This window comes from Sciurus vulgaris (genome assembly GCF_902686455.1).
Source record: "Sciurus vulgaris genome assembly, chromosome: 8".
NCBI lineage: Eukaryota > Metazoa > Chordata > Mammalia > Rodentia > Sciuridae > Sciurus > Sciurus vulgaris.
In genome coordinates this window covers 41,637,377-41,661,554 of record NC_136468.1, presented here as the reverse complement: position 1 = coordinate 41,661,554, position 24,178 = coordinate 41,637,377, and the positions used below count along the sequence as shown (strand labels likewise).

The 24,178-nt window shown below is 34.1% G+C and overlaps 1 protein-coding gene across 1 annotated transcript in view; it reads right to left on the bottom strand.

Moving 5' to 3' along the window:
- Positions 1–24,178, bottom strand: part of THSD7A (thrombospondin type 1 domain containing 7A) — a 398,818-nt gene that overhangs the window by 18,074 nt on the left and 356,566 nt on the right. The window contains exons 14-18 of the mRNA XM_079152060.1: positions 14,407–14,585; positions 10,302–10,435; positions 5,822–5,975; positions 3,538–3,682; positions 2,083–2,198 (exon numbers count right to left, since the gene is read on the bottom strand). Of these exons, the coding sequence (XP_079008186.1) occupies positions 2,083–2,198; positions 3,538–3,682; positions 5,822–5,975; positions 10,302–10,435; positions 14,407–14,585 (728 nt within the window). The remainder of the gene's footprint in view (positions 1–2,082; positions 2,199–3,537; positions 3,683–5,821; positions 5,976–10,301; positions 10,436–14,406; positions 14,586–24,178) is intronic.

Below are 24,178 nucleotides of genomic sequence, written 5' to 3'. Positions count from 1 at the left end.
TAGCTTATTTCACTTAGCATGATATTCTCTAGATCTATCCCTTTACTGGCAACAGTCATACAGTCATTCTTTCTCATGTTGTATTTTTTTTTAAATTTGTTATCTACCTAGCTACTCTCTATCAATCATCCATCCATCTGTCTAATTAAACATATGAGCCTAAGTAAACTGAAGTAAATCAATTCAGGGTTCAAAGAATAGGAAATGAGAAACCAATTACTAGGTACAAGGTGAGTAAATATCTCAAACACACACAGAACACAGCATAAAGAATGGTACCTAAATGCTAGGTATGTTTAACCCTAATTTTCCTCTTTGTTGGGCAATAATGACACCTTTCTCTGTGGCCATTAGAGAAGCAGCAAGAGTTACCCACTGCTGTTGCACTGAATGTAGGGTTTGCACATGAATTAGTAGGTAGGCAATCAGCCCATTGTTCACAAAGATGACCCAGTTTTTCTTAGAGACTACTGCAACCACAGAGGTGGATAAAATGGGATGTAAACTGTTAAATCTAGTTCCCACAGAGAGGAGCAGTGAAGACAGTGTTTGACACAATGTTAGAATTTAAATCCCTAATTGTCATTGCAGCATTTAAATATAATATTTTCACTTAATCCTGGCTCTAAAATAATTAAAATTAGTTATTCCACAGATTTTTTACTCATATTTCATGTTAGAAAACAAGGAACCTATTTAGACCTCTGTCCTTCAGTCACTGAAATATTTAAAATTGGTCTTGTGAGATTTGGGTTCAGTCAGAGCTATTCATTTTATATTACATTCTGATCCAGGAGGGCATCTATGGGTGCATTGCAAAACAGAGGCCATATTAATCAACTAGAGGTAGAAGGCAGAGAACTCTCCAATCACTATATATTAATCTTCATTTATAATGATGTTTTTATAATGTTTACAATGCTTCTACATTATTAGTATCAAAACAAATGATTTTCATTTGAAATTTGAATTATTTGAATCTAAGGTATGAATAGAACAAGTTATGTTGTAAGAGTATGTGGGGAGGTGTTTATTATCTAACCAGCTTGGTGTTTTAGCACATCTGAGGGTTCTGCTTCATGGGCAGAGATGTAAAGAAGTTAAGAAGTTAAGGTAGGTGCACACGATAAAGGTATTAAATGGATTCAAGTATTTCTATCCAGATTTTCTTGGGAATTGGAACAACTTACTCTAGGTTTATAATAAAGTGCTGATAGAATTCTGTGGTGAGTCATTCTGCTGAGCTCATAATGATGTTACAAGTTCTACCTCCCATTCTATTCTACTGAGGCTTCTGTTGGTTTTGGCTTGAGCTTGACCCAGAGGACCTCAGAGGCAGAAGAGTTAAACTTGTTAGGAATGTGAGTGCCTTTCTTGACATGAAAATTGGAAAAAAAAAAAACCAAAAAAAAAAAAACCAAAAAACAAAAACATTACAACATGACTAAGAGAGGTCAACAACTGTATTCCTTATATTTCAGAAGGTCATCCCTAGCAATGATGACATTATTTTCCATCAACTAGAGAACTGACAGTTAAAATTCTCCATACCTGAAAGATGATAGCAGCAGACCCAACTTCTTTGTTTGAATTTCAAACTCACTTATCCAGATCTGAGAACTTGTATTCTCACAGCTGGGTATTAGATCCTAATATCAAAATCTGCTGCCAAACCACATGAGATCAATGTTTAACAACAGAGAGAATAAATGATGGATCTTGGCAGGTGTCCCAGGCACTACACAAAATTCACATCAAATTACAAAAGATGATGAGTAGTCTGATTAAGATTAATTGCCTTTATTCATTTTGATTACTTATTGTTTCCCAAGCATTTCTTTCAGAATAGGCTAATTAGCATACCTTTGGGCTCCAAACAGAACAAAACCCAGGAAATTATATGTGGAAATCTCTAGTGTTGGATACTGTGTCTTTTCAAGAGAGTCCTAAACAGCCTGTGAATAGTATAGATAAACATCTGTTGGCAATGAGCTGCACAGAGCACAGGTCACTAGGCTCAAAGTGAATTGAAATTATCAGGGAGGAATTTTCTCAAAAAGATCAAACATAGTACCCACCCACCTCTTCGCAATATTTCAGGTCAACTGACTTGCCATCACTTCGAACGCAATCCAACATCCTTGTTTTAATGCCATTTCCACAAACTGCCTTCTCACTCAGCTGACATGTACTCCAGTCTGAAAGGAAAGGAGCCCATTAGAACAGAAGGCTATGCATGAAACAGATTTCAAATGAAACTCTGATGACCTGAATCCCATACTTAATTCACAACTGCCTCCTAAGCCCCACAATCAATCATGCCACATGCAGAGCATATGGGTCCCAGCTTTGCACATATCAGGAGTCAAATGGAATTGCTGGGGTTGCACATTGCTGCGGGGATTATTCTTCAAGGCAGATGTCTACTTGACAATCTTGATAGCTAGCCGTTTGGTGATGTTGTAAAAATGCCTTTGTCCTACTGATCAATGTCACTTAAAAGTATTTTTTTTTTCCTAACACAACATTTAAAATTTTAGCATTATTTCTTGTTTAGTAAAATAATCATAATTTTAGTGAATGGTACTTTGTGTAGTTAGTCAAATGAAACACTATGCATTTCACTTACTGTCCATACTTAGAATACTTTAAAAAATAAACCTATTTATTTCAAAAATCGTTTTGGGCATATTTACTTAATTCTCTCATTTTATATCTTCTGTAAAATAATTCCATGATTTCTTGTCTCCCAGGATAATATGGTATGTATGTCCCAGAGACTTTGATTATCTTTGTGTTATGAAAGGAAATTGAAAACAAAAATTAAAAGAAACAAAAAGCCAATATGACATTTATGCATTATGGTAAGATTTCTTGAGGATTTCAGTGTGGGAATTACCCAGAAAAATTCCAAAATCAGCTTTGATGTTGTCCCAAATCATATTACTCAATGAAATATTTTCTTCATATATGTGTCTTGATGACATTAAATGAATTTGAGGGAAAATGAAATTTATAATGCCTATTTTTCTGAAAAATATTCATCCATTTCTCTACTTTTGACAACAATAAGTCATTCTCTTTGGGCAGGTTAAGACTGTTGACATTTTTATATAAAACTAATTATGTTTATAAATGATCCACATATCCCAAGAATTGTGGCTGCAGTAAATTATAGCAATTAAACATATTTTTCAAAAAAACACATCTTTCAATGCATCTGATATCTGTGCTAAAAATATTTCTTTTAATTGCACCTTCCCAGAGTGGGAGGATGTATTAAATAAGATGGCTCAGAATATTCACAACCTACTTTATGGGCCAATGTCGATGTGATATTTTTATTCTCTATATCTTCATGTCTACTAAAAAATAAAACAGATACATCTTTCTGTCATTTAAAATCTAATTATTTCTGGGACAGTAAGTTGACATGCAAAAGGCACACAGATGCACATGACCTACACTGATGGACATGCCTCTGAGCTGGCAGAGGGATTTGGCCTTTCACTCCATGGTAAGGTGGCTACCCCGTACCTGTTACATTATAATCATAGTGGTAGCAGTTTTTGTTCAGGTTGCAGGGTTCCTTCTCCACAGCATTCGGGCAGGATCTTCCTTCATCAGCAGGTTGTCTGATGGGATCTGCTGACCTTTGGCGGAAGCTGCTTTGATTGCAAGGCTTGCAAAGAATAATAGGACTCCTCAGAAAGGTGAACTATCAGGCACAGGACAGCTAGCACATTAAGGAGCATGCTGGGGCATGAGTTAGAGCGTTTGGGCCACTGGCTAACTTGAACAAGTCAGTGAACCTCATTATGCTTCAGTTTCCATGTAAAAAATGAAGGTTTTGGTTGAGGTTGTGAAGTTCCATCTTACTACAAGATGACTAAGATTCTATGTATCAAATGCTGACAACATGTTACAAACACATGAACATGCTCACATTCATTAATATAGAATGCTAATATCACACACACATGTAAATTATCTGCACACACACACACACTCACACATATACTTCCTGAAGAAACATTTTAAGGACAACTTTAATTATCCAGTTATCAATGGTTATTGTTTTCCTAATGCATGCATACACACGTACACTATGAGGATCTATGAGGACTGGCTTGCCTTTCTACTGACTGGTACAGTCTTCTGAAAACATTTGATTTCTAAGAACAGGAAACAGCTAAGGATGAGTTTTCTTAGACATTTTAGGCCCAAATGAATTACTTCCTTTCCCTCTGTTCCCATTGTACTTTGGCAGCACCACTAGAATAACACTGTTCTTATACAATATCTGTGTGTTCCTTTTTACTGTACAAGAACATTAAGATATCTACATCTTATATATCTGTCCTTTCTCTACACCTAATATATTTAATTCCTCAGAAACAGCAATGGCTAATCAGTATTTATTTAACATAGGCCTAAGTGATGGAACAAGATACATTAAAAATATAAAACCCAAGAAGCACAGCTATTCAATTTGTTGAATTTTGTTCTCATTTCAAACATCTACTGGCAAAATCTCAGGAACATAACATGTTTCACTAACTCTCTCTTACATATGATACAGTCTTAATTGTTCCAAGATGATTATCCTTGGACACTTAAAACAGGAACCAAATGGACATAGTTGTAATTTAATGGTTCCTGCTATTAGAATCTCTGTTAATGAGTTTAATAAGCAGTCAAGGTTCAACATTTCTATTTTATAAAATGGAATCTTTTTGCAATAGGATTTGAGACAATAAGAATCTCACAATTATAGACACAGTGACACTGTAGTATGTAGTTCAGGTATCTGGCATAACTTCATATCTAATGCTGTAGATTAAAGGAGAAATTCATTTGTGTGCTCTTGTGAAAGAGATGATTCTTTATTGCACTTTAATCTGTATTTATGTCAACTGTTTTGCTGCTGCTGTATCAGTTAGTTTTCCATCAGCATCTTGAATAACATTAACACTGAGATGGAAAAGCAATTTCTCCTTGGAAAACAGGCACTAAGATGTTTTCTATATTATTATATTTCAACAAATTAATTCCACACTTGATGCACCTTTTTGACGCTACTTTTGAAAGGTAAAACTTTACAAAGGTACCCAAGGGTAAGTCAAATTTCTTATCTAAGTAGCCAGTGCCGTTTCAAATGACTCCCTTCCCAGAGTCCCATGGTAAAGCCCCTATGGCTACTGAAACCCAGGAGCTTTGTGTGATTTGGAACCCTTAGCAGGTTTTCTAAGCTCAAAGAGACACACTCAGTGCATGGCAGAGACTCATTGATGTGTAGCTTCCTTTTTTCTACTCAGTTTTTTACCAGGATCTTTTGCTTTTTAGTGTTAATACTCCTGCTGCAGTACCCTAATGGTATGAAAGATTATTCCTATGATTTAAATAAATTGGCCTGGGCAAAAAGCAAAGAATGGTACTAAGCTGACACCATTAAAGTACCTTTTCAAGAGCTTCATTCTTTTTCCTTTTTCACTAAAGGAAATCATTATCACCATCTCAGCTTTTAAGAGGCTTTGTTTGTAAGCAAACTGAAAGCATTGTGTGCTGGGAGAGAAGAATGGGTTGAGAAGGAGCAGAGGCTTGCAAAAGGTGGAGCTTTTTCAGTGGGAGAGAAAGCAGTGCTAACATTTTACAGCACAGTTACAGAGTGAAGTGGCTAAGAAAACACACCTTGCTTTGGTAAATGTGTCACACAAATAGATTTTTACATTGACATTATTATGTTTTCTTTATATTTTTAAAGCTTTAGTGTTAAGGAATAAAGCAAACTCTATTTTAATAAAATAGTCAATCATCTCACCAAAGCACAACGGGTCCATGGACCCCATTCAGATATTACGCAGTCCTCAGGGCAAGGTAATTTGCACTCTCTGGAGCCCAGAGGCATCTCTTCTGGGTCACAGAGGTAATCCTCCACGTGTTCAGAAGGTCCATCTGCTGTATTCTGCATGCATCTAGAAGAAAACATATATATCAGTGAAGGAACCAGTACCAGAGGCAATGGCTAACCCAGGGGATAGGTGGCGTTCCTTAAGACATCATCTTGGAGCAGGAAGTTTTGTGTCTAATGAGTCACATTCTCCAAAACTGAGGACTTAAAAGGATCTCTGCCTCCCCCAAATATTGTAGTACTTGAGCATGATTTAAAAATATCTGGAAGAAGTTTCAATTTTGGTGCATAACCCCTTTTATTCTTCTAAATGAAAAGAATGCATTCTATAGAGAAGGTAGAGCTCCTTCTAAAGGGAAGACTAGGCATGTGGTAGATCTATACAAGAGCATTCATGATAATGTTTTCAAAGATAACTAGAGGCATTTATCAATCTGTTTTGTCATTCTAAAAGTAATTTTAGCCTCCCATCTGTTGCTAATCTGAAAAGAAAGCCAGAAGCGAAAGGACAATTATAATTGTAAGAGCACAAATTTCCTAAATCTGGTTATTTGGATCTTCCTGTGTCTTGATATATTTTTAAATTGTCAGTTTTCTTTTTAACAAAACAAATTCAAACCCTTTATTCCATTTTATTTTACTGCAAGTATTCATGTAGGACTCAACTCTTGGGAATATGTTTCACTTCTCCCATAGTTAATAATCTCTCTGGCCATTTTAGTAATGGAAGGGAAAAACTTTATCCCTCATCTATAACTTGGAAAATTAACCAAATTAATGGGTTTGGAAAGAGAACTGCATCAGAGGAGATGAACAGGAAGACTTGAGCTCTTAAGCCTCTCAGACGCACTACAATGTGTTCAGCTGTCCGTTGAGTTTCATCGCCAATTATACCTAGGATCTCAACATTTCCTAGGGATTTACAATCAGCAGCGACATTGCATCTTCATAAATTTGCTTTGCAGAATCACTTTTATATATACTGCTGCCAAATTTAAGAGAAACATCCTTTCATTCTGGAGTTTACTCAAGAACTGGAAAACTCTGCCATTGGTCATGTCTTAGCCGAATTTGTAGCCTGAAAATATCTATAAAACAACAACTTCTGCAATTCTTTTGCATACTGAATAAAAATTTATAAAGCAATTATGAAAATATGAAGAGGTAGGTATTTGTATGACTTCATTACTGGAAAAAAACAAATTATACATCCCTTTGGAAGAATCTTAGTTTCCTATGAAAAAGTTCTACCTTCAATAGCATTTTTAAAGTTTTGTTTTGACTGCAGCTTGCAGGCAGATAATGCACTTCTATGCTTAAAAGTTGGATTTGAAACTAAGAAAAGATACATATATTCTTGGTACTTACTGATACAATACACAAGGATTACCTTGTAAAATTACCTATTGATCCATAGCTAAGAACAGATTTTCCAATACACCATTTAGTAGTTATATACATACAACTTCATTTCCAAAGACTTTTCATCTCCTTTAACTTTTTATTACATAAAATATATTCATTTTGGAAAATTAGAATAATAAAAATTCTCATAGTTTCATCACTCACAGATAATCACTCTTAACAGAGTTTATTTATTGATTAATCGGCTATTACTTTAAGTATGTATTTCTTTACATAAGATGAGAGAAAAATTTCCCTACTATTTGTTTGTACCACTTAAAAAAGGGTCAACAATACATTGTGAACATCTTATGTTATAAACTCTTTTTCTAAGATATATGTTTATGACTACATTCATTACTTGAAAGTTCCACAATTGCTAAAACCTTTGTTTTTGGCACTCAGACCATATATAGGTTTTATTTTTGTTTTATTTGGTATCAACAATATTTTTATCACCCTAGAATATATAATAAATATTCAGATCAAGTTTTGAGTGTTGAAGGAAAGCATTTTAAATTCATTCATTTTCTTCAAATTCTTAGCCTTTCTACTTTCTAAGGAGTGGGAATAACGTTGTGAGCATAGTGAACTGTATTAGAAATCCATAGCGTGGGACCAAGGGACTGAACAGAAGGGCTGAAGGCCCACAACAGTAAAGATAACAAAATCATTTTTGTGTGTGTGTGTGTGTGTGTGTGTGTGTTTTAATTGTCATCATGTGCTAGGAAATCTAAAAAATGCCATTGAAAGAATACCCCCATCCTACAGAACAAACCACTTCTACCACCCATTCTTGATATGCCACTCCATCCTAAAAGAGGAAGGCTGAGACTAGATAGTTAAACCTGCTTTTTTATAGACTCAACTATCCTGAAATGTCACCCATGTTTGCGGTTAAGCAGGCCATTGTGACCTTAATTAACAGAGGATCAAGTTAGGGAGATGTACTACTCAATCAGTAACAAATAGGAACATTATTACACGATCAGAGATCACAGTCAATACTGACCTCCTTCTCTATTTGCATCAGAGATGTTTACTCAAAAAACAAATTGATCTGAAAAGTTACTTTCTTTCAAGTGTGTTTGGAAATGTAGAGAACAAATGTTTGCAAAGCAAAGAGAAGCGAAGTGTACATAGGTAGTTGTAGGGAAAAGTTGGAAAAAACAGTGCTTCTGAAATATATAAGTATATATAATTATAAATGTATAAATATATAAATATATATTTGTCTTACTAACAAACAACCTAATTGGATCAAGTTCTTAATGATGCTCAAAATTTGATCAAAATGTTTATTTTGTATTATAGGGTGATAAAAAGTTGTAATATCAAATCAAATCAAACCTATGTATAGTCTGATGCCAACAAGAATGTTTAAGCAATTGTGACATATTCAAGCAAGAGAATTCAAACATAGTCATTACAGTATTTTTAAATTTCAAGGGAAATTTTAGAGTTTGGAAATAGAATGGTAGAAAACAGAATTCTATTTTCTTGTTTCCTTATCTACTCATTACTTTCCTACCCCTTTTTCATCCACAGTTAATCTTTATTAAGTTCCTTGGAGAAATATAAATTGAGATTTCAGACATGCTTTTGAAAAAATAGAAAATTATTTATAGGAACAAAAAGTTATACATTTGTTTATGTGTGAAGGTTTTTTTTTTCAGTTATGCTTAACTCATTGATCAATATGATATTTCTCAAATGTATAAGAGTAAAGCATCAGGCAATTGATGGTCAAGAGCCCATCTTGACCAAAGATGGTCAAGAGCCCCTCCGCTTTGCAGGAGTACCATTTCTATATATGTGTAAGTTTTATGATATAAATGTTAATTTGTTCTGCTTTTCTACTGAAACAGATTAAGAAACTTGGATCTTAAATTTATAAAAAGTTAGATTATGGTAAGAATGAACTTTATAACATGTGTTGCCACGCTCTGGAGTTTTTCTTTTTTATTCTGTCTTTACTGTGTTTCTCTGAGCAGGGCTAGAAGAAACTAATATAAAGAGAGTAAGGAAACTTGGGTTTGAATTCAAACTCTGTCTCTTCACTAAATGGGTGTTCCTACTTAGTCACTCAGAACTTTGGCATCTAATCTATAAAATGGAGATGATAAAACCTCACATATTTGTTTCCCAGAATTCTAGAACCTTTAAGGGTCATATGACAGATGCTGTATGGAAGACTTAATGTCAAACTTGTGTTAGATATCAAGGAAAGCCTGTGAATATGACAGTCTTTTATGGAGAAACCCACGGAGTTCAATAAAGACAGCAGATATGTAAATGGCTCTTTTCAACGCAGGGTTATGTGGGATGCTACAGAACAGAATGGTGTTGCCAGTGGAACTTTCTATGATGATAGAAATATTTTATATATGTGCACCAAACAGACAAGTCACAAGAGACTGTTGAGCATTTGAAATATGGCTAGTGTGAATGAGGAAATGCATTTGAAACTTTTTCATTAGTTTAAAATGAAATTGAAATAGACACTGATGACTGGTAGTCACGCTTCTGGACAGCTTGGCTACAGAACAGCAAGTGAGAGGCAATATGAGCCAGGGCTTTCAGGAAGATGCTCCCTGGATGACTTGAGAGTATTCAAAAGAGTTAGTTTCATTTAAAAGAGCAAAAATTTAAGACAGATTATTAAAAAAAAAAAAGTGCTTCAAAATCTATTTGGCTTTCGAAGAGTTATTGGGGTTGAAAGTCTGCATTAGTTCAACTTGCTTTCAATATGCTTCTCCTACTCAAGAGTGTCTCCATGTGAAATTTTCTTTAATTCAGAAAACCAGAACATCACGAACCACTGCTTGAATCAGATACTCTTGGAGTTTTCCATGAACACAGACTCACTAAAAACAGAAGACAATTTTATTCAGGGAACTGGGGAGGAGTGAGCACTCATGAGGGCACAGGTGAGACTGAGAGATGGTTAAGTCGGGCTTCTCTGTACAATAGGGCTCTGCCTTACCTCACTTTTCTCGTTTGCACACCCTCTCCACAGTTATCCCGCATATCCACGAAGGTCACCTTGCAGACACTCCAAGGTTCTGTGACCCATATGTACTGATTGCAGTCACTATGGCATGGGACAACCTCGTATACCTGAAATACACATGGTTCTCAGTGACCTCAGGGAATCCAAGGAGGGCAAGCAAGAGGGCTGTCTCACTAGTACAATCATTATATCATTGATAAGCAACTTCCATTCTTTCCCCTTATTGTTCATTATTTAAAAACAGGAATAGAGTGAACTTTCTGAGCAATCTGGTTAAGGAGCTAGCTCGCTGTGCTGCATTGCTATTCTGCCATTACATTGTCAGTATGGATCTGACTCACTGGACCAGATTCCATGCGTATTTTCCTATAATGACCTCTCCTAAACTGTATTATAATTTTCTGGAACATCTGTTTTGTTCACAATTTTGTGTGTCTTCAATACTTAGCCCAGGCTGCTCATATGTTAGGCACTCAATAAGATTTGTCAAATAAATGAATGATTGGATGAAAAGAGTACACAAACAGCTGTTTTCCAAACATATAAATTTTAGCCTGTTTTCCAGATAAATATGTATAATACTGAGAGTTTCCATTTCTAGTTTTTCATACAGACAGTTAAATGAAAAGATAGATAACATGAAATAAAGCCATCTTAAGACTAATCTTCAATCTTTTAGGATTTAGAAGCAAGGCCTATAATTGGTATCATATTATACACAGCCACAGCCCAAAGCAAGGAACAAAGAAAATTATCTGTGCTTGGTGTCCATAAAGACATTCAGCCCCATGGGTGTGTGTGTCGGGTAATGTTTGGTTTCAGGAATTTTGCAACAATGAACCAATTACACAGTGCTCTCAATGAGAGAAATAACCAAAGAACACATATGGACCATAATCCATCCATTGCCACCAAGCTGATACAACCAGTAAAGAAAAAATCTTTTGAAGTATTTTCATAATCTGTGACAGTTCACTATGTCCTATTTTATACACACACACACACACACACACACACACACACACACGCAAATAGCAAATTAATGTTTTATGTACCTAATTGCAGAAAACACTGATTTAGATAGCCCTTTGGTACTCTATTTGTGTAAATTGTATTGCACGAAAAACTCAGTTAAAAGTAAATGAAGTGAAACTATCCTAAATAGAGGTAAAAAATATGCACTGTTAGAACAAGACTAGTCACTGCCACAAGTCACCACGTTTCTGTCTGGGTGCATATTAAAATAGCACTAATATTATGTGGTTAAACACTGCCCTGCAACTCCTGGGGAAGGGAAAAATTGAAGGGAAACTGCTGTTCTTCTTAATCCTTTGATGGCTTTCATTTTAATCTCCTTCTTTGGAGTGAATACAAATCAGTTCAGAGCAACCTCCACCCACCCATGTTTGGCCCACCTGCACGTGGTCCTCTCTGAGATGCACGAGAACATTAATAAGGGGTGTTACTGCCATGTCAAGGTGAGTGAAGCTTGATCCCCCTTCCCCTCAGGCCTTGATAATAAAAGTAGGAAACACAGGTAGCTATGCTAGGAAATATAAAGGGACTAGGTAGAGAAAAAATTAATGGAAAATATGATATTTCCTTCTGGTAAGATATAAAAGACAAAATGGCAGGAAAAAAACCAGGAATTTTTTAAAAACACTTTATTATGAACCAGGAGGTTTAACTTACCTGTGCCTGGGGCAGCATTCAACAGGAATGAAGAAAAGGGAGAGAAAAAAAATGAAAATGTCAGTATATCATGAAAGGAACTCATGATCTAAATTTCAAGTATGATTATCTACATATAAAAGCTTATTTGTTTTTCTTAGGGGTTAGAAGAGAAAAAACAGCCACTCCTTATTGCTGAAGAGTAAGGTGTGCAAATGAGCCTTGCAGACACACAGTCCAGGAAAGGATCAGATGAGCAGGGTGAAGAAATCTCAGAAGGCAAAGTCGTGCTCAAAACACATGTCATAGGGAATCGACATGTTATTGAAAATACCTTGTGATCCAGCTTGTAAATGGACTAATATCTGTATATTGATGTATATATATCTACAGCTCTGTATATATATCTATCCATTGATCCATTTAATCAATCCATCTATGTTGCAGGAAATGAAGATTTGAGGATTTTCTTCCTCAAATGGAAAGTGGTACCCCAGAGACCATATTATTATTTTGTCTGTTTTTTGTTTTTTTTGGTTGTTTTCATTTTAGTTCTCAGAGACCATTTTTAAGTCAATGGATTGGTTTTTATTTTATTGAAGAATGTATAAATCTAATAAAAATCTATAGTATATGCAATTTCTAACATTAATACAAAACTTTGCACATTCTTTACTTTTCCTAAATATTCTATTAATACACATATACCTAGAAGTTTCTATTTTTTTATGTAGAACATCTGTGCTCAAAGTCACATGTTCAAAAATCTATTATTTCTTATTTTAGCTTTGATTTTTTTTTCGGTTGTTAATCTTGACATGCCTCCAGTAAGCTGAGAACAAGTACACGAATGTCCTATTAAATTCTGTGTCAGATTACATCAGGGATAGAAAGTTACAGTTAAAGGGTTTTAGGCTAAAATATTTTTCATAGCAAAGACAACATTACATGAGGCCTTGAACCTTTGGAAATTTATTGTTAAAATGTTGTTGCAAACACAGCTTATTTTAATTACACATCTGACTAGCTGCACATGCACACACAAGCTCTCTATAGTGAAATGGGTATAAATATGTGCAGAATTTCTTTGAGCTGTGGATGATAACTTATTAAAATTTAAATTTCCTATTGAAAATTCAAAGTTTCAAACTTGTAGGGAAACATCCTTTTGTATTATAAATACTTTATTTCAGTTATTCCATTTTAAGTCTATACAATTAGAGTCATGGAATTGAATTTTCTTCTTAGGAAATATTCTCTAGCAATTGAGAAATGCAAAATGCCAATGACAGGAAAGCTCAACTACCAGTAGGTGGCAGCAGTGGAGTATATTAGGCCCCTCAGGAGGCTTACAGGATACATTCAGCAACTTGGGGAAAAATCAGGATGCTTTGAGAATACTTTCTGTGGAAATGAATTCTCCACTGTCTTCATCTTTATTTATTTTATTTAAAAGTTTTTTTTCTGTTTTCCCTTCAGTGTGATTCTATTGTTATGAACAAATTTAGGTTAATTTGGGAAGGAAAGTATGTGTACTGATGGGTTGTATGTTGGAGACTAAAATTAGGTAGTCTGTATGAAACATTTCTATGTATTTAAGGACTTGATTAATTTTACTGTGACTTAAATTCAAATGCACAACTTCAGCACATACTATATGAAATTCATTCTTAATTCACATATAGGTCATACATGATAATAATTGTCAGACACATTAATTTACATCCAATGTAAATTAATTTAATTAATAATTAAATCAGTCACAACTCCCCAATTAGTCTATTTACTTTTTATTTCCAATAGAATATAGATAATAAGTATTTATTTCCAATAGAATAAGATAATAAGCAGATAACTAAGTGTGCATCCAAACTCTAATAAGCTCCAAACAAAAATTTAAATGGCTGCTGATGAGATAGTGTACTCACAGTGATTTCAAAACCATCTTCATATTTTTTCCCTCAAAGTGGATTAACAGTATTTTTCCCAGTTTTAGACGTACACCTATATACTTTCTCCCATTTTAATTTAATAAGTTGTAATTGAGATGTCTTTTCTGACAGTCTAGGGAGACTCTAAGAATGATACAGTCTCATCGTACAAGTTAGATATAATTTTATGACAATTTAAATACCTTGACATTGTTTCAAATATAGATATTACTTCTGTCCCCTGAAGTTTATCCATATCTGTACACTTGCAGGGACCTGAGTCCCAGAGAATTCAAAGATAACATATCTAACTTGGTATTCTATCAAGTTATATGTAATTGACTAAGGCATTCTGAAGATGAAATGGATCAAATTTCTCATTCAGGAGCTGTTATTTACTCTTGTCCATTTTGGAGACATGACATATCATTGTGAATCTAAAACATATCTCAACACTCTTGAAGATATGAAAGTACCTGGTTGACATGGTCCAGTTTGGGGCAAGGTCTTCCTCCATTATATGGTTTTTCACGCAGCCATTTGGAACGAACCTTCACACCGCTGCCACAGGACTTACTGCAGCGGGACCAGTTGGACCACTCGCTGAGTTTGCAGTCTGAGGGGCAGGGGATGATGCAGGCCTCTTCAATGTACCCTAAGTGGAGGAACATGAGATAAACACGATCTCTTCCACATGCCACTCTCCCACTACTTACTACCCACTGTTCTAGCTCATTTAGAAGGTCCAAGTTTGATTTGACAACAGCATGCAAATGCAGGGATGTCTCCATTGTTAGGGACTCAATTAAATCCTGCAGGAAAATGACACATACATACAACGACTCTGTTCAAATAACAGCTGAGCAGCGGCCATATGATCTGCTTAGGATTTGTGCTCACCATATTTCAACTTTTCTGACTTTCTGACAGCTTTCTTGTTTAATTGACAATAACCTGTCTGCTGCCATATCATTCTCAGGCTGACAGAATGGTACATTAAAAAGAAAAAACAAAAACAAAAACAAACCCATAACACGTTTTCTATAAAACACTATATCAATGTCACATTCAAGGTCAGTTTTTGAGTCCATGCAATGTTCTTCCTCAAGAAGAAAAGTCAGCCCCTCTCAATTAATATCCAAAAGAGACCATTTAACTTAGCACCTTATGTTTCCTTTCCTTTGAAAATAAACTTTGAAGAAAATTGAAGGATGTTAAATAAATAATGCCTCATGTTTTTACAGTGCTGTCTATTTCAAAGCATCGTCACATCTCATATCCTTTTGGTTGTCTTGAAAAAAAATCGTACAAATGCACTGGGCATATATACGGATACTTAGTGACCAGAAAAGAAAACAAATGCAGAGATAACTGACAAGTCCAAGGTCACAGAGTAAGAGATGGGAAAGGTTTTCTGGGGTCTAGTCCAATACTCACTCATTGCATCAAATCACACAGTCAGTTAAATTAATAGTCTACAGATCTGTTTTGAGAAATGGGAACATTTTTCTTGAACAGTCTTCACTACCAACTTGGCATGTCACAATATCAAATCATCACTATTGTTCTCAAGGCAAAGATGTGGAAAAAACAAAATTCCTCTGGTTAAGAATCAAATACCTGTCCCCTCCCCTTCTGTAATTCTGACCGTGGAGACAGGTCATTCCTGGCACAAGTCTATCTAATCAATTTACATCCATAGCAGAGATTTGGATTTGAAAACAATTACAAAATAAACAATTTATGCTAGGGAACTCTTCATAGACTTAATTTTTTTGAGATAAAATTCATTTACCACAAAAGTCAGCTGGTGTTTTGGTTTTTAGTATATATACTAAAATATAATATAATAATGAGATAATATAATACATAAATATATATATAAAATATATATAATATATAATGATATAATAATATAACACCTAATTTTAGAACATTTTTATCACACAAAAAGAAACACTATACTTATTGACAGTTAATTCCCATTTTCCCCTATCAATCACTAATCTACTTTCTGTCTATATGAAATTTCCTGTTCTGGACATTTCATAATGAAATCAAACTAAGCATTGTGTGTTCATTTGTGATTAGCTTCTTTCATCTAGTTTAATTTTTTCAAAGTTCATCTATGTTGTAGCATTTACTAGAGCTTCATTCTTTTTATGATTGAACACTATCCCATTGTATGGATACACTATATTTTGTTTATCCATTCATCAGTTGGTGGACATTTGTTACATCTTGTCTATTAAGAATAATGCTATTAACAATTGTGTACAAAGTTTGTGTGGATGAGTTTTTATTTCCTTTGGATATTATTCCGGGACATTGTAATTCTATATAGTATTTAATTTTTTAAAGAATTATCAAACTGTTTCTCAAAATTATTGTATCAATGTACATTCTACCAATAATATATAAGTGTCCCAAACCTTGTCACTTACTCTCTTTAAATTTTATTTTCAATACTGGGGCTTAAACCTAGGGCCTTGTACATGCTTGGTCAAGCACTCTACCACAGAGCTACATCCTGAACCTTATCTTTTTTATTTCAGTGCTTACTGAAGAACAAAAGTGGTGTATGTGTGTGTGTGTGTGTGTGTGTGTGTGTGTGTGTGTGTGTGTGTGTGTGTTTGGTGCTGAAGATGGAACCCATAACCTTGTATGTGCTGGGTGAACACTACCACTGAGCTACATCTTCAGCCCCTAGAACAAATGTTTTAAATGCTAACGAAGGCCAAAGGCCAATTTAATCTTTTTTCTTTGTTTGTGCTTTGATAGCACTTCTATGAAACCATTACCTAATCTAAGGTCGTAAAGGTGTACACTTCTGCTGTCTTCTGAGAACTTCATAATTTTAACCTTAATTTAGGTATATTTCATTTTGAGTTAACTTTGTATATTATAAAAGGTTAAGGTCAAATATATTCTTTTGTATGTGGTTATTGACAATGTCTATAACCATAACATGACATGACATAGTCTCAGTCTATCAGGTTATTGAATTATCTTGGTCCCATTTGTTAAAAGATTATTCTTTTCCATTGATTTTTTTTTTTTTTTTTTTTTTTTTTTGAGGATCCTGGTTGGAAATTGACTATAGATATAAGCCTTTATTTTTAGGCTCTAAATTTCATCCCATTTATCTCTATGTCTAATCTCATGGCAGTACTACACTGTCTTTACTGTAACTTTGTGCTAAGGTTTGAATCAGGAAGTATGAGTCTATTTCATTCTTTGTCAAGATAGGTTTGGTTATTTGAAATGCTTATATCTTCATGTGCATTTTAGAATCAGCTTATACATTTCTGTAAGAAAAGACAACTAAAATTTTGATAGGAATTGTTTCAAAACTGTTGATCAACTTGAGAACATGAGCATCTTAACAATCCACACACATGGAATTTCTTTCCATTCATTTGTGTTTTCTTTAATTTCTTTCAATGAGATTTTTTGTAGCTTTGTAGTTCATAACTCTTGAATTTACTTCATTAAATTAATTCCTAATTATTTTATTCTAAGGAGAATTAAAAAGCAACCCAGAAGTATGCATTTCTTTAATTGTAGGAAAATCAGATTACCTTTAAACTAAAATGCCAAATTTAATCTATAAGCTTGTGAACAACTTGTCCTAGAATTAAATTGTGCTAAAAATACTAACCGATTGTTAGACAGTTTTCCTAGCCTTGCCTAATTATAAATTACTTAGGATACTTCCAAAGTATAGGCTTATATCACTCTTCAGACAATCAGATATAGTTCATTTGGGATAGGATCTGACTTAATCTTTTTTATCAAGATAGTTGTAGATTCACATGCTATTGTAAGACTAATAAGACACAAGTTCTTTACACACTTTGTCCAATTACCTCAATTGTAACTACAGTCTTGTTTCAGTTTCAACTAAGATATTGACAATGATACAGTTCATTAAGCCTCCCAAGGTTTACCAGTTTTACCTGTACTCATTTGTGTGTGTGGGAGTGTGTAGGACTGAAGTTAGGAAATACTCTCAGGAGACACAGGCAGAACAAATTAAATCTGGAAGAGAAATAGATTTGTGGCATATCTTTCTATATACTATCTCCTATATTTTGTTAATGATATACAGTATGTTTTAACTTTTATTATTGTCCTCACACATAAAAGTGCATATCTCATTGATAAAAAGTTTACTGCGCACATGTCATGAAATTAATGCTCCGACAACCTCCTTTGTGTTTCCTTCCAAAGACTTCCTTTGTTTTTCAGAAGGGTAACTGATATCCTGCCTTCTCCCAATGTAGAATAGTTTTACTTTTTAAATTTATGTAAATGGAATTGCAGAGTGTGTACCCATTTGTGCTAGCCTCCTTTCACTTTGCATTGTGATGTGAGATTCATACATGTTCTTGAGGATCATGTATTCTATGTACATTTGATTGTGGGAAAATGCTATGGTTGCATTTATTAATTCTATTGTTGGCAAGCATTTAGGCAGCTTTCAATAATGGGCTATTGTTTATAGTGATGCTATGAACATTCTGGAACACATCTTTTGGTAAACATAAGAATACATTTTTTTTCTGATGTGTCAGAGGGTATGCATATTAATCATCTTATTGTCAGTGAAGTATTAGATGTTTTTAATGGGATCACTAATTTGGTATGGAAATCTGGTTACAATGAAAGAGTTTTAAAGAGAGGATTAGTCCCAAATAATCTCTGGAGGGTAGATGTGCCTATTGGGTTTTATAAGCTGTGAAACACTGAAGACAGAAAGAAGATGCCAAAGTTGAGATTTGGATATACTTCGGATAATGAAGAAGGCTCTGAAGTATTGGTAGTGATCCAGAGGAGAGTCCAACAAAGAATTGAAGGAGTACTTTATAAGAATGTTTACTAAAATCTCAAGAATCATACGTATTCTTTAATAGGTTATAGTTATCTACCTAACAGAAGGAAGATCAATAGAGTAAAGGATTGGGTGAGGGAGCAAGGTAGGGAAAGGAGTAGTACTGGGGATGGAAATGGAGAAAATTATATTTTATATACTTATGAATATGTTAAAATGAGCCCCACTGACTATAATGCACTAAAAAAAGTGTTATATGTTGACTTTAGTTGTGTTTTGAGATCACAAAATAAGTCCCCACCCCCAAATATTTCTAGTTGAAATTTATTTCAAGTCCCATTTCCTTTTTCCTATACCATAACCAATAAATAAATGTATTTAAAATAGTATGAGATGCTTAAAAAAACAACTCCTGATTGGGCCAGTAAAATTTGCCTTAAATAATAATAGCTTAATAAATAGAATCAAACTGTAAAAATGTCCAAAGTCATTTCCAAATGAGTGAAATTTTGTGATCATACAATTTTAAAATATTTGTAAATATACAATGAGTTTCAAAAAAGATCTAGATCCTGATGAGTGCTGTGGCACATGCCTGTAATTCCAATTGCTGGAGATCAAAACTTCAAGGCCGGGCTGGGGATATAGCTCAGTTTGGTAGAGTGCTTGCCTTGCATGCACAAGGCCCTGGGTTCAATCCCCAGCACCGCAAAAAAAAAAAAAAAAAAAACCAAAAAAAAAAAAACAAAAAAAACTTCAAGGCCAGCCTCAGCAATTTAGCAAGACTCTGTCTCAAAATGAAAAGAAAAAAGAGCTGTAGATCAGTAGTAGAGCACCCCTAACACTGAAAAAAATAAATCCCAATCATTTAAAAATATTATCAGTAGATTTGGCAAAAGACTATCAATGGTAATAAGTTACTAAAATATTTCTAGAAGATTCCCATTTTTCTACCTTAAAAATCTAAAATGGCTGCTGAAAAATAAACCTCCAACTTTTTCTTATTCAATAATTACAACTGAAAAGAGAACCACAGTATCTTTCAAACCACTACTCACAGAGTAACAGTTCTTTCTTTCCATTTTGTGTGCTGAACTATTATCGCCTTAGAGAGATTTAACAAGTATGACTTCAGACTGATTCACATTGTTTTACTGAGGAAGAAGGTATAAAACTTTATGTCTGATTTTCCAATAGCATATTTCAGAAAGCATCTCTCAAATGAAACTCGATTAAATTGTTAAAAGATACAAATTAGAAATTAAGATAAAGACAAAAATAGCAAAAGAGTATATTGCCCAGCATCCCATTTTTATTTCCCAATGTGTAACAACATTCAATAATTGCCTGTCATGTTTATCTAGCACCATTAAAATCCTTAATGTTACTGATGAACTGCTAGATAAGCATTCCCCTGCCTTCTCTGCTAAGATTTTTTTTTTTTTTTTTTTTTTTTGAGGGCAATTAACACCAAACAACCATGGGGGATGGAAAGACAGAGAAACATTTAAGTGTTTTAAAGCTAAATAAACTGCTGGCATCTTACAGCGATTTATGATTTCTGAGGAATGCTGAAATAAAATAAATGACTTTTTACCATGAGGATGTTAAAACTTTTAGCCGTTCAACACTGAATTTGACACTTGGGAAAATTAGACTCTTGACTTCTGATCATAATTTTTGCATTCTGTATCTGTTCTGACTTGTTTCAGGTTGAAACAAATACAAAACCACCAGCAAGTTTAAAATGTCAAATAAAGGAGTATTTTCTTTGAGATATATGCATTCACCTCATTTATTTGAATTCTGAATGTGCAGATGAGGTGCCTCTCAACCACCTTCACAATTAGTGAATTGTACTGCTGATGATTCAAAAATTCATTTTGAAAGCACATGGACAATATTGGTTAGCTCTGATTTACAACTATGTAAATGAGTAAGTCTGGCACACTATCTGAAACATCTGGATTGATTTCAAAAGCAACTTCAGAAATCTGACTTAAATGTTTATTATATGCACATAACTGCAACCAGGAACAAGACAATTTAACTAGACTGTTATCTGTTTTGGTCCCTATAGGTTTGAAAAATTTATAAAGAAATCATTTTGTAAAACTTTCCAACTAGACAGAATATTCTTTAGCAATTACATATTAAGAATTGGTTTTGATAACCCAGGGGAACCAAACAACTCTGTTTATATCCAAACTCCAATATTTCAATGTTTTCTCAAACTCATATATTCAAATGAAAATTTATGAATCAATATTGGGAAATGAATTATCATAGTAAAATGCTCAGGTAAATTTATATAATTTCAATGAGATACTACTTTAAATTTCATTTTACTTATATTTTTATACATATATGAAAACATATCTCAATATCTGCTAAGTACTTGCACATTTTCTCACAAAATTTCAATGGCAGTATGAATGATTGTGGGGTGTTGTAACTATTGTTATTTCAATACTGTGAGCTCATGAGCTCACCCAATGACCAGGCACATTCTGATTCACTTAGGTATATATATATATATATATATATATATATATATATATATATATGTATGTATGAGTTCATATCAAGGTATTTCGGTAGGAAAATCTAGAACATTTTGTTGTAGGAAGAATTTGGCTGACTTTGGTTCTTAAAGGCAGCCTCTTGAGTTTTGAAATTTGCTGAGAGGATTATCTTTGTTATTAATGGTGTACTATACCACATGTGAGTTTATACTAAAGAGATGTCTCAGAAGGGAGGACAATCACACCAGAAATACCTACCATGTGATTCAGGGATTGGAGCACTGAGTCACATGGTATCCAATGACTGACCTCTGTAGTTGGGGTGTGAGTTCAACCACATGGCCAATGATTCAATTGTGCTGAAATGAAACCCCAGTAAAAACTCTGGTTACAAAAGCTCATGTAAGCTTTCTGTTTGGTAGTACACATCAGTGTGCTGGAAGGGAGATGCCTCCTGATTCCACTGGAAGAGAACAGGGAAGCTTCATATTTCAGATCAGTCAGTTTGTAGGAGATTAGATTAGTTCAGGGAACCCTGAACTTGTAGCTGGTGTCTGAGTAAGAGCTGTCTTGTAAAGTACAGAGTCCTTAACCTATGAAACTTGCCCTTATTACAGGTAGTTAGTGTTAGAATTGTACTGAACTTTTTGTATATATAAGTATATAGGTATATATATATGTGTATATATATATGTAGGTGTATATTAGTAGGTTTATTCTTTTTAAACTATATATATAGTTTTATATATATTTGTAGGTATATATAAATAGGTTTATTTATTCCTTTTCAAAAGGAGTTATGTTATAACTTATCTACAGTTTAGTTACTCAACCCAAATAATACACCTTAGGAATAATTACATGGATTAAGGTGTTTAATTACCCCCCCCAATTTAGCATTTATAGTTTTAACTAATACAGAATTAAAAATCAGAAGTAGGGTCTAAAAAATCCACTCTAGGACTCTAGCAACAGGGTTTTATTAGTCGTGTGTGTGTGTGTGTGTGTGTGTGTGTGTGTGTGTGTGTATGTGTGTATGATTTTTTTTGTACTGGGGACTGAACCCAGCCAGGGTACTTAACTACATCCCCATCCCTTTTTAAAATATTTTAAATTTAGGAACAGGGTCTTGCTGAGTGGCTTGGGGCCTTGCTAAGTTCATGAGGCTGGCTTTGAACTTGTGATCCTCCTGCCTCGGTCTCCCAAGCCAGGAGAAACATATTTGATAGAGATTTCAGTTAAAAGATAAAGTTATGGGAAATAAATTAACTTTGAAGCCTATTAATTTACATATTTTTAATGTGATACAATGTAGGACACCTTTCTTTTATTCAATGAAATTTAATATTGCCATAAAACTATTTCCAGACGTGATGTTTAAACATTATTTTGTTGGATTCTAGTAGAGTTAAACATAATTCTAATGAAAGTGTTCTCTGGCAAGTTGGAAAACTGCTGTGTCCAACTAAGTTTAACAGGTTTCCTTACCACAGGCACCTTTTTTTTTTTTTTTTTGCTGATATGAACTGTAAATGTCTAGAATGACTCAGATGCTGCATTTCCATAATTATTTCATTTCTTCCCATAACATCTTGCTGGACCAGTGTGAAATAGATCATCCAGATTGGTTATAATGGGAATGGTTTAAAACTGGATTCATGTTTTAAATCACACAGAATTCTAAGATTTTAAAATTAAAAGTGGGTTACTTTTGTGTCCATTTCTAGTTATAGAAAATGAAAAATTAACAACAAAAACCTCCCCAAAACCTCAAAGTCTTAAGAAACTTTCCTTTTTTCATACTTAATAGCAAAAAGTGAACTTTCACAAAGGGAGGGGGAAGTGTTAATGGGGATAAACTTCTTGAATTTAAAGAAAGTGTTTATTTAAAAGACCAAAGGGAGTCAATTTTGTTATAAAACTAAAATTTCCTGTAAGGAATATGTGGGCTTTCAATGCAATTATTCAGAAACGTGTTAAACACTGTGAGCAAGTACAAGTGAAAAATTGTCTTTAAAAAATTACATTTAAAATGCACACAAATTTGTTGGTACAATCTCAGGTTTACCTTATGAGCCCACAGATATAGCTTATGTTTAATATATAATGCCTTCTTCATGCATTTATGCAAAACATATTTCTTATGCTTAAGACTTGTTTACTACTTGACCATTCTGATGACACTCTGAAGTAGGAAAAGATTTAGTTTTTTAGGAATGAGAAGAATAAACTAATGTGATAAAGAGCTTCTTTAGAAGTCTTGGATTTGCAGAGTTTTACTAATACAATAGGAATCTATGTCTGAACTCACACAGGCCCTTCTGTATCTTTCTGAACTACAAAACCTTGTAACATAACATAAATACTTGTGATGGATTGACATATTTGACTCCATGGAAATGTTATAGGCCAGGCTATATGGTCAATGACTAAACAGACTCCATTTTACCCTAAGACTCCATGTCATGTAGGAAATGCTTCTCCCGTGGGAACACCCCGTCCCTGTACCCACCAACAGTTGCTTAGCATAACATGTTTGGCAACACAAAATGGCAATTCTCATATAATGTAAAACTGTTCTCTTTTTGATTCCTATTATTCTTAGACAATGTACCATGTCAATGGTGATAGTCTAGATGTTAGTAACCATTCTTTAAGTTGTACACAACTAAGGTCATTTTGATCCATCTCCCCTCCTGCTTATGATTTTAGATCTCATGATGTTAGTTTATAGTTTTTCATAGCAAAAGATACTTATGATTGATGTACTGACTTATGGTATAAAAACCCCTGCAACCTGATGGTTGGGGTGGTTTTCCCAATAGCCATTTTGGGTGTTGTGTGAGAAAGTCAGCTGTCTGACTAATAAAGAGTCTCAAATTTGGACTT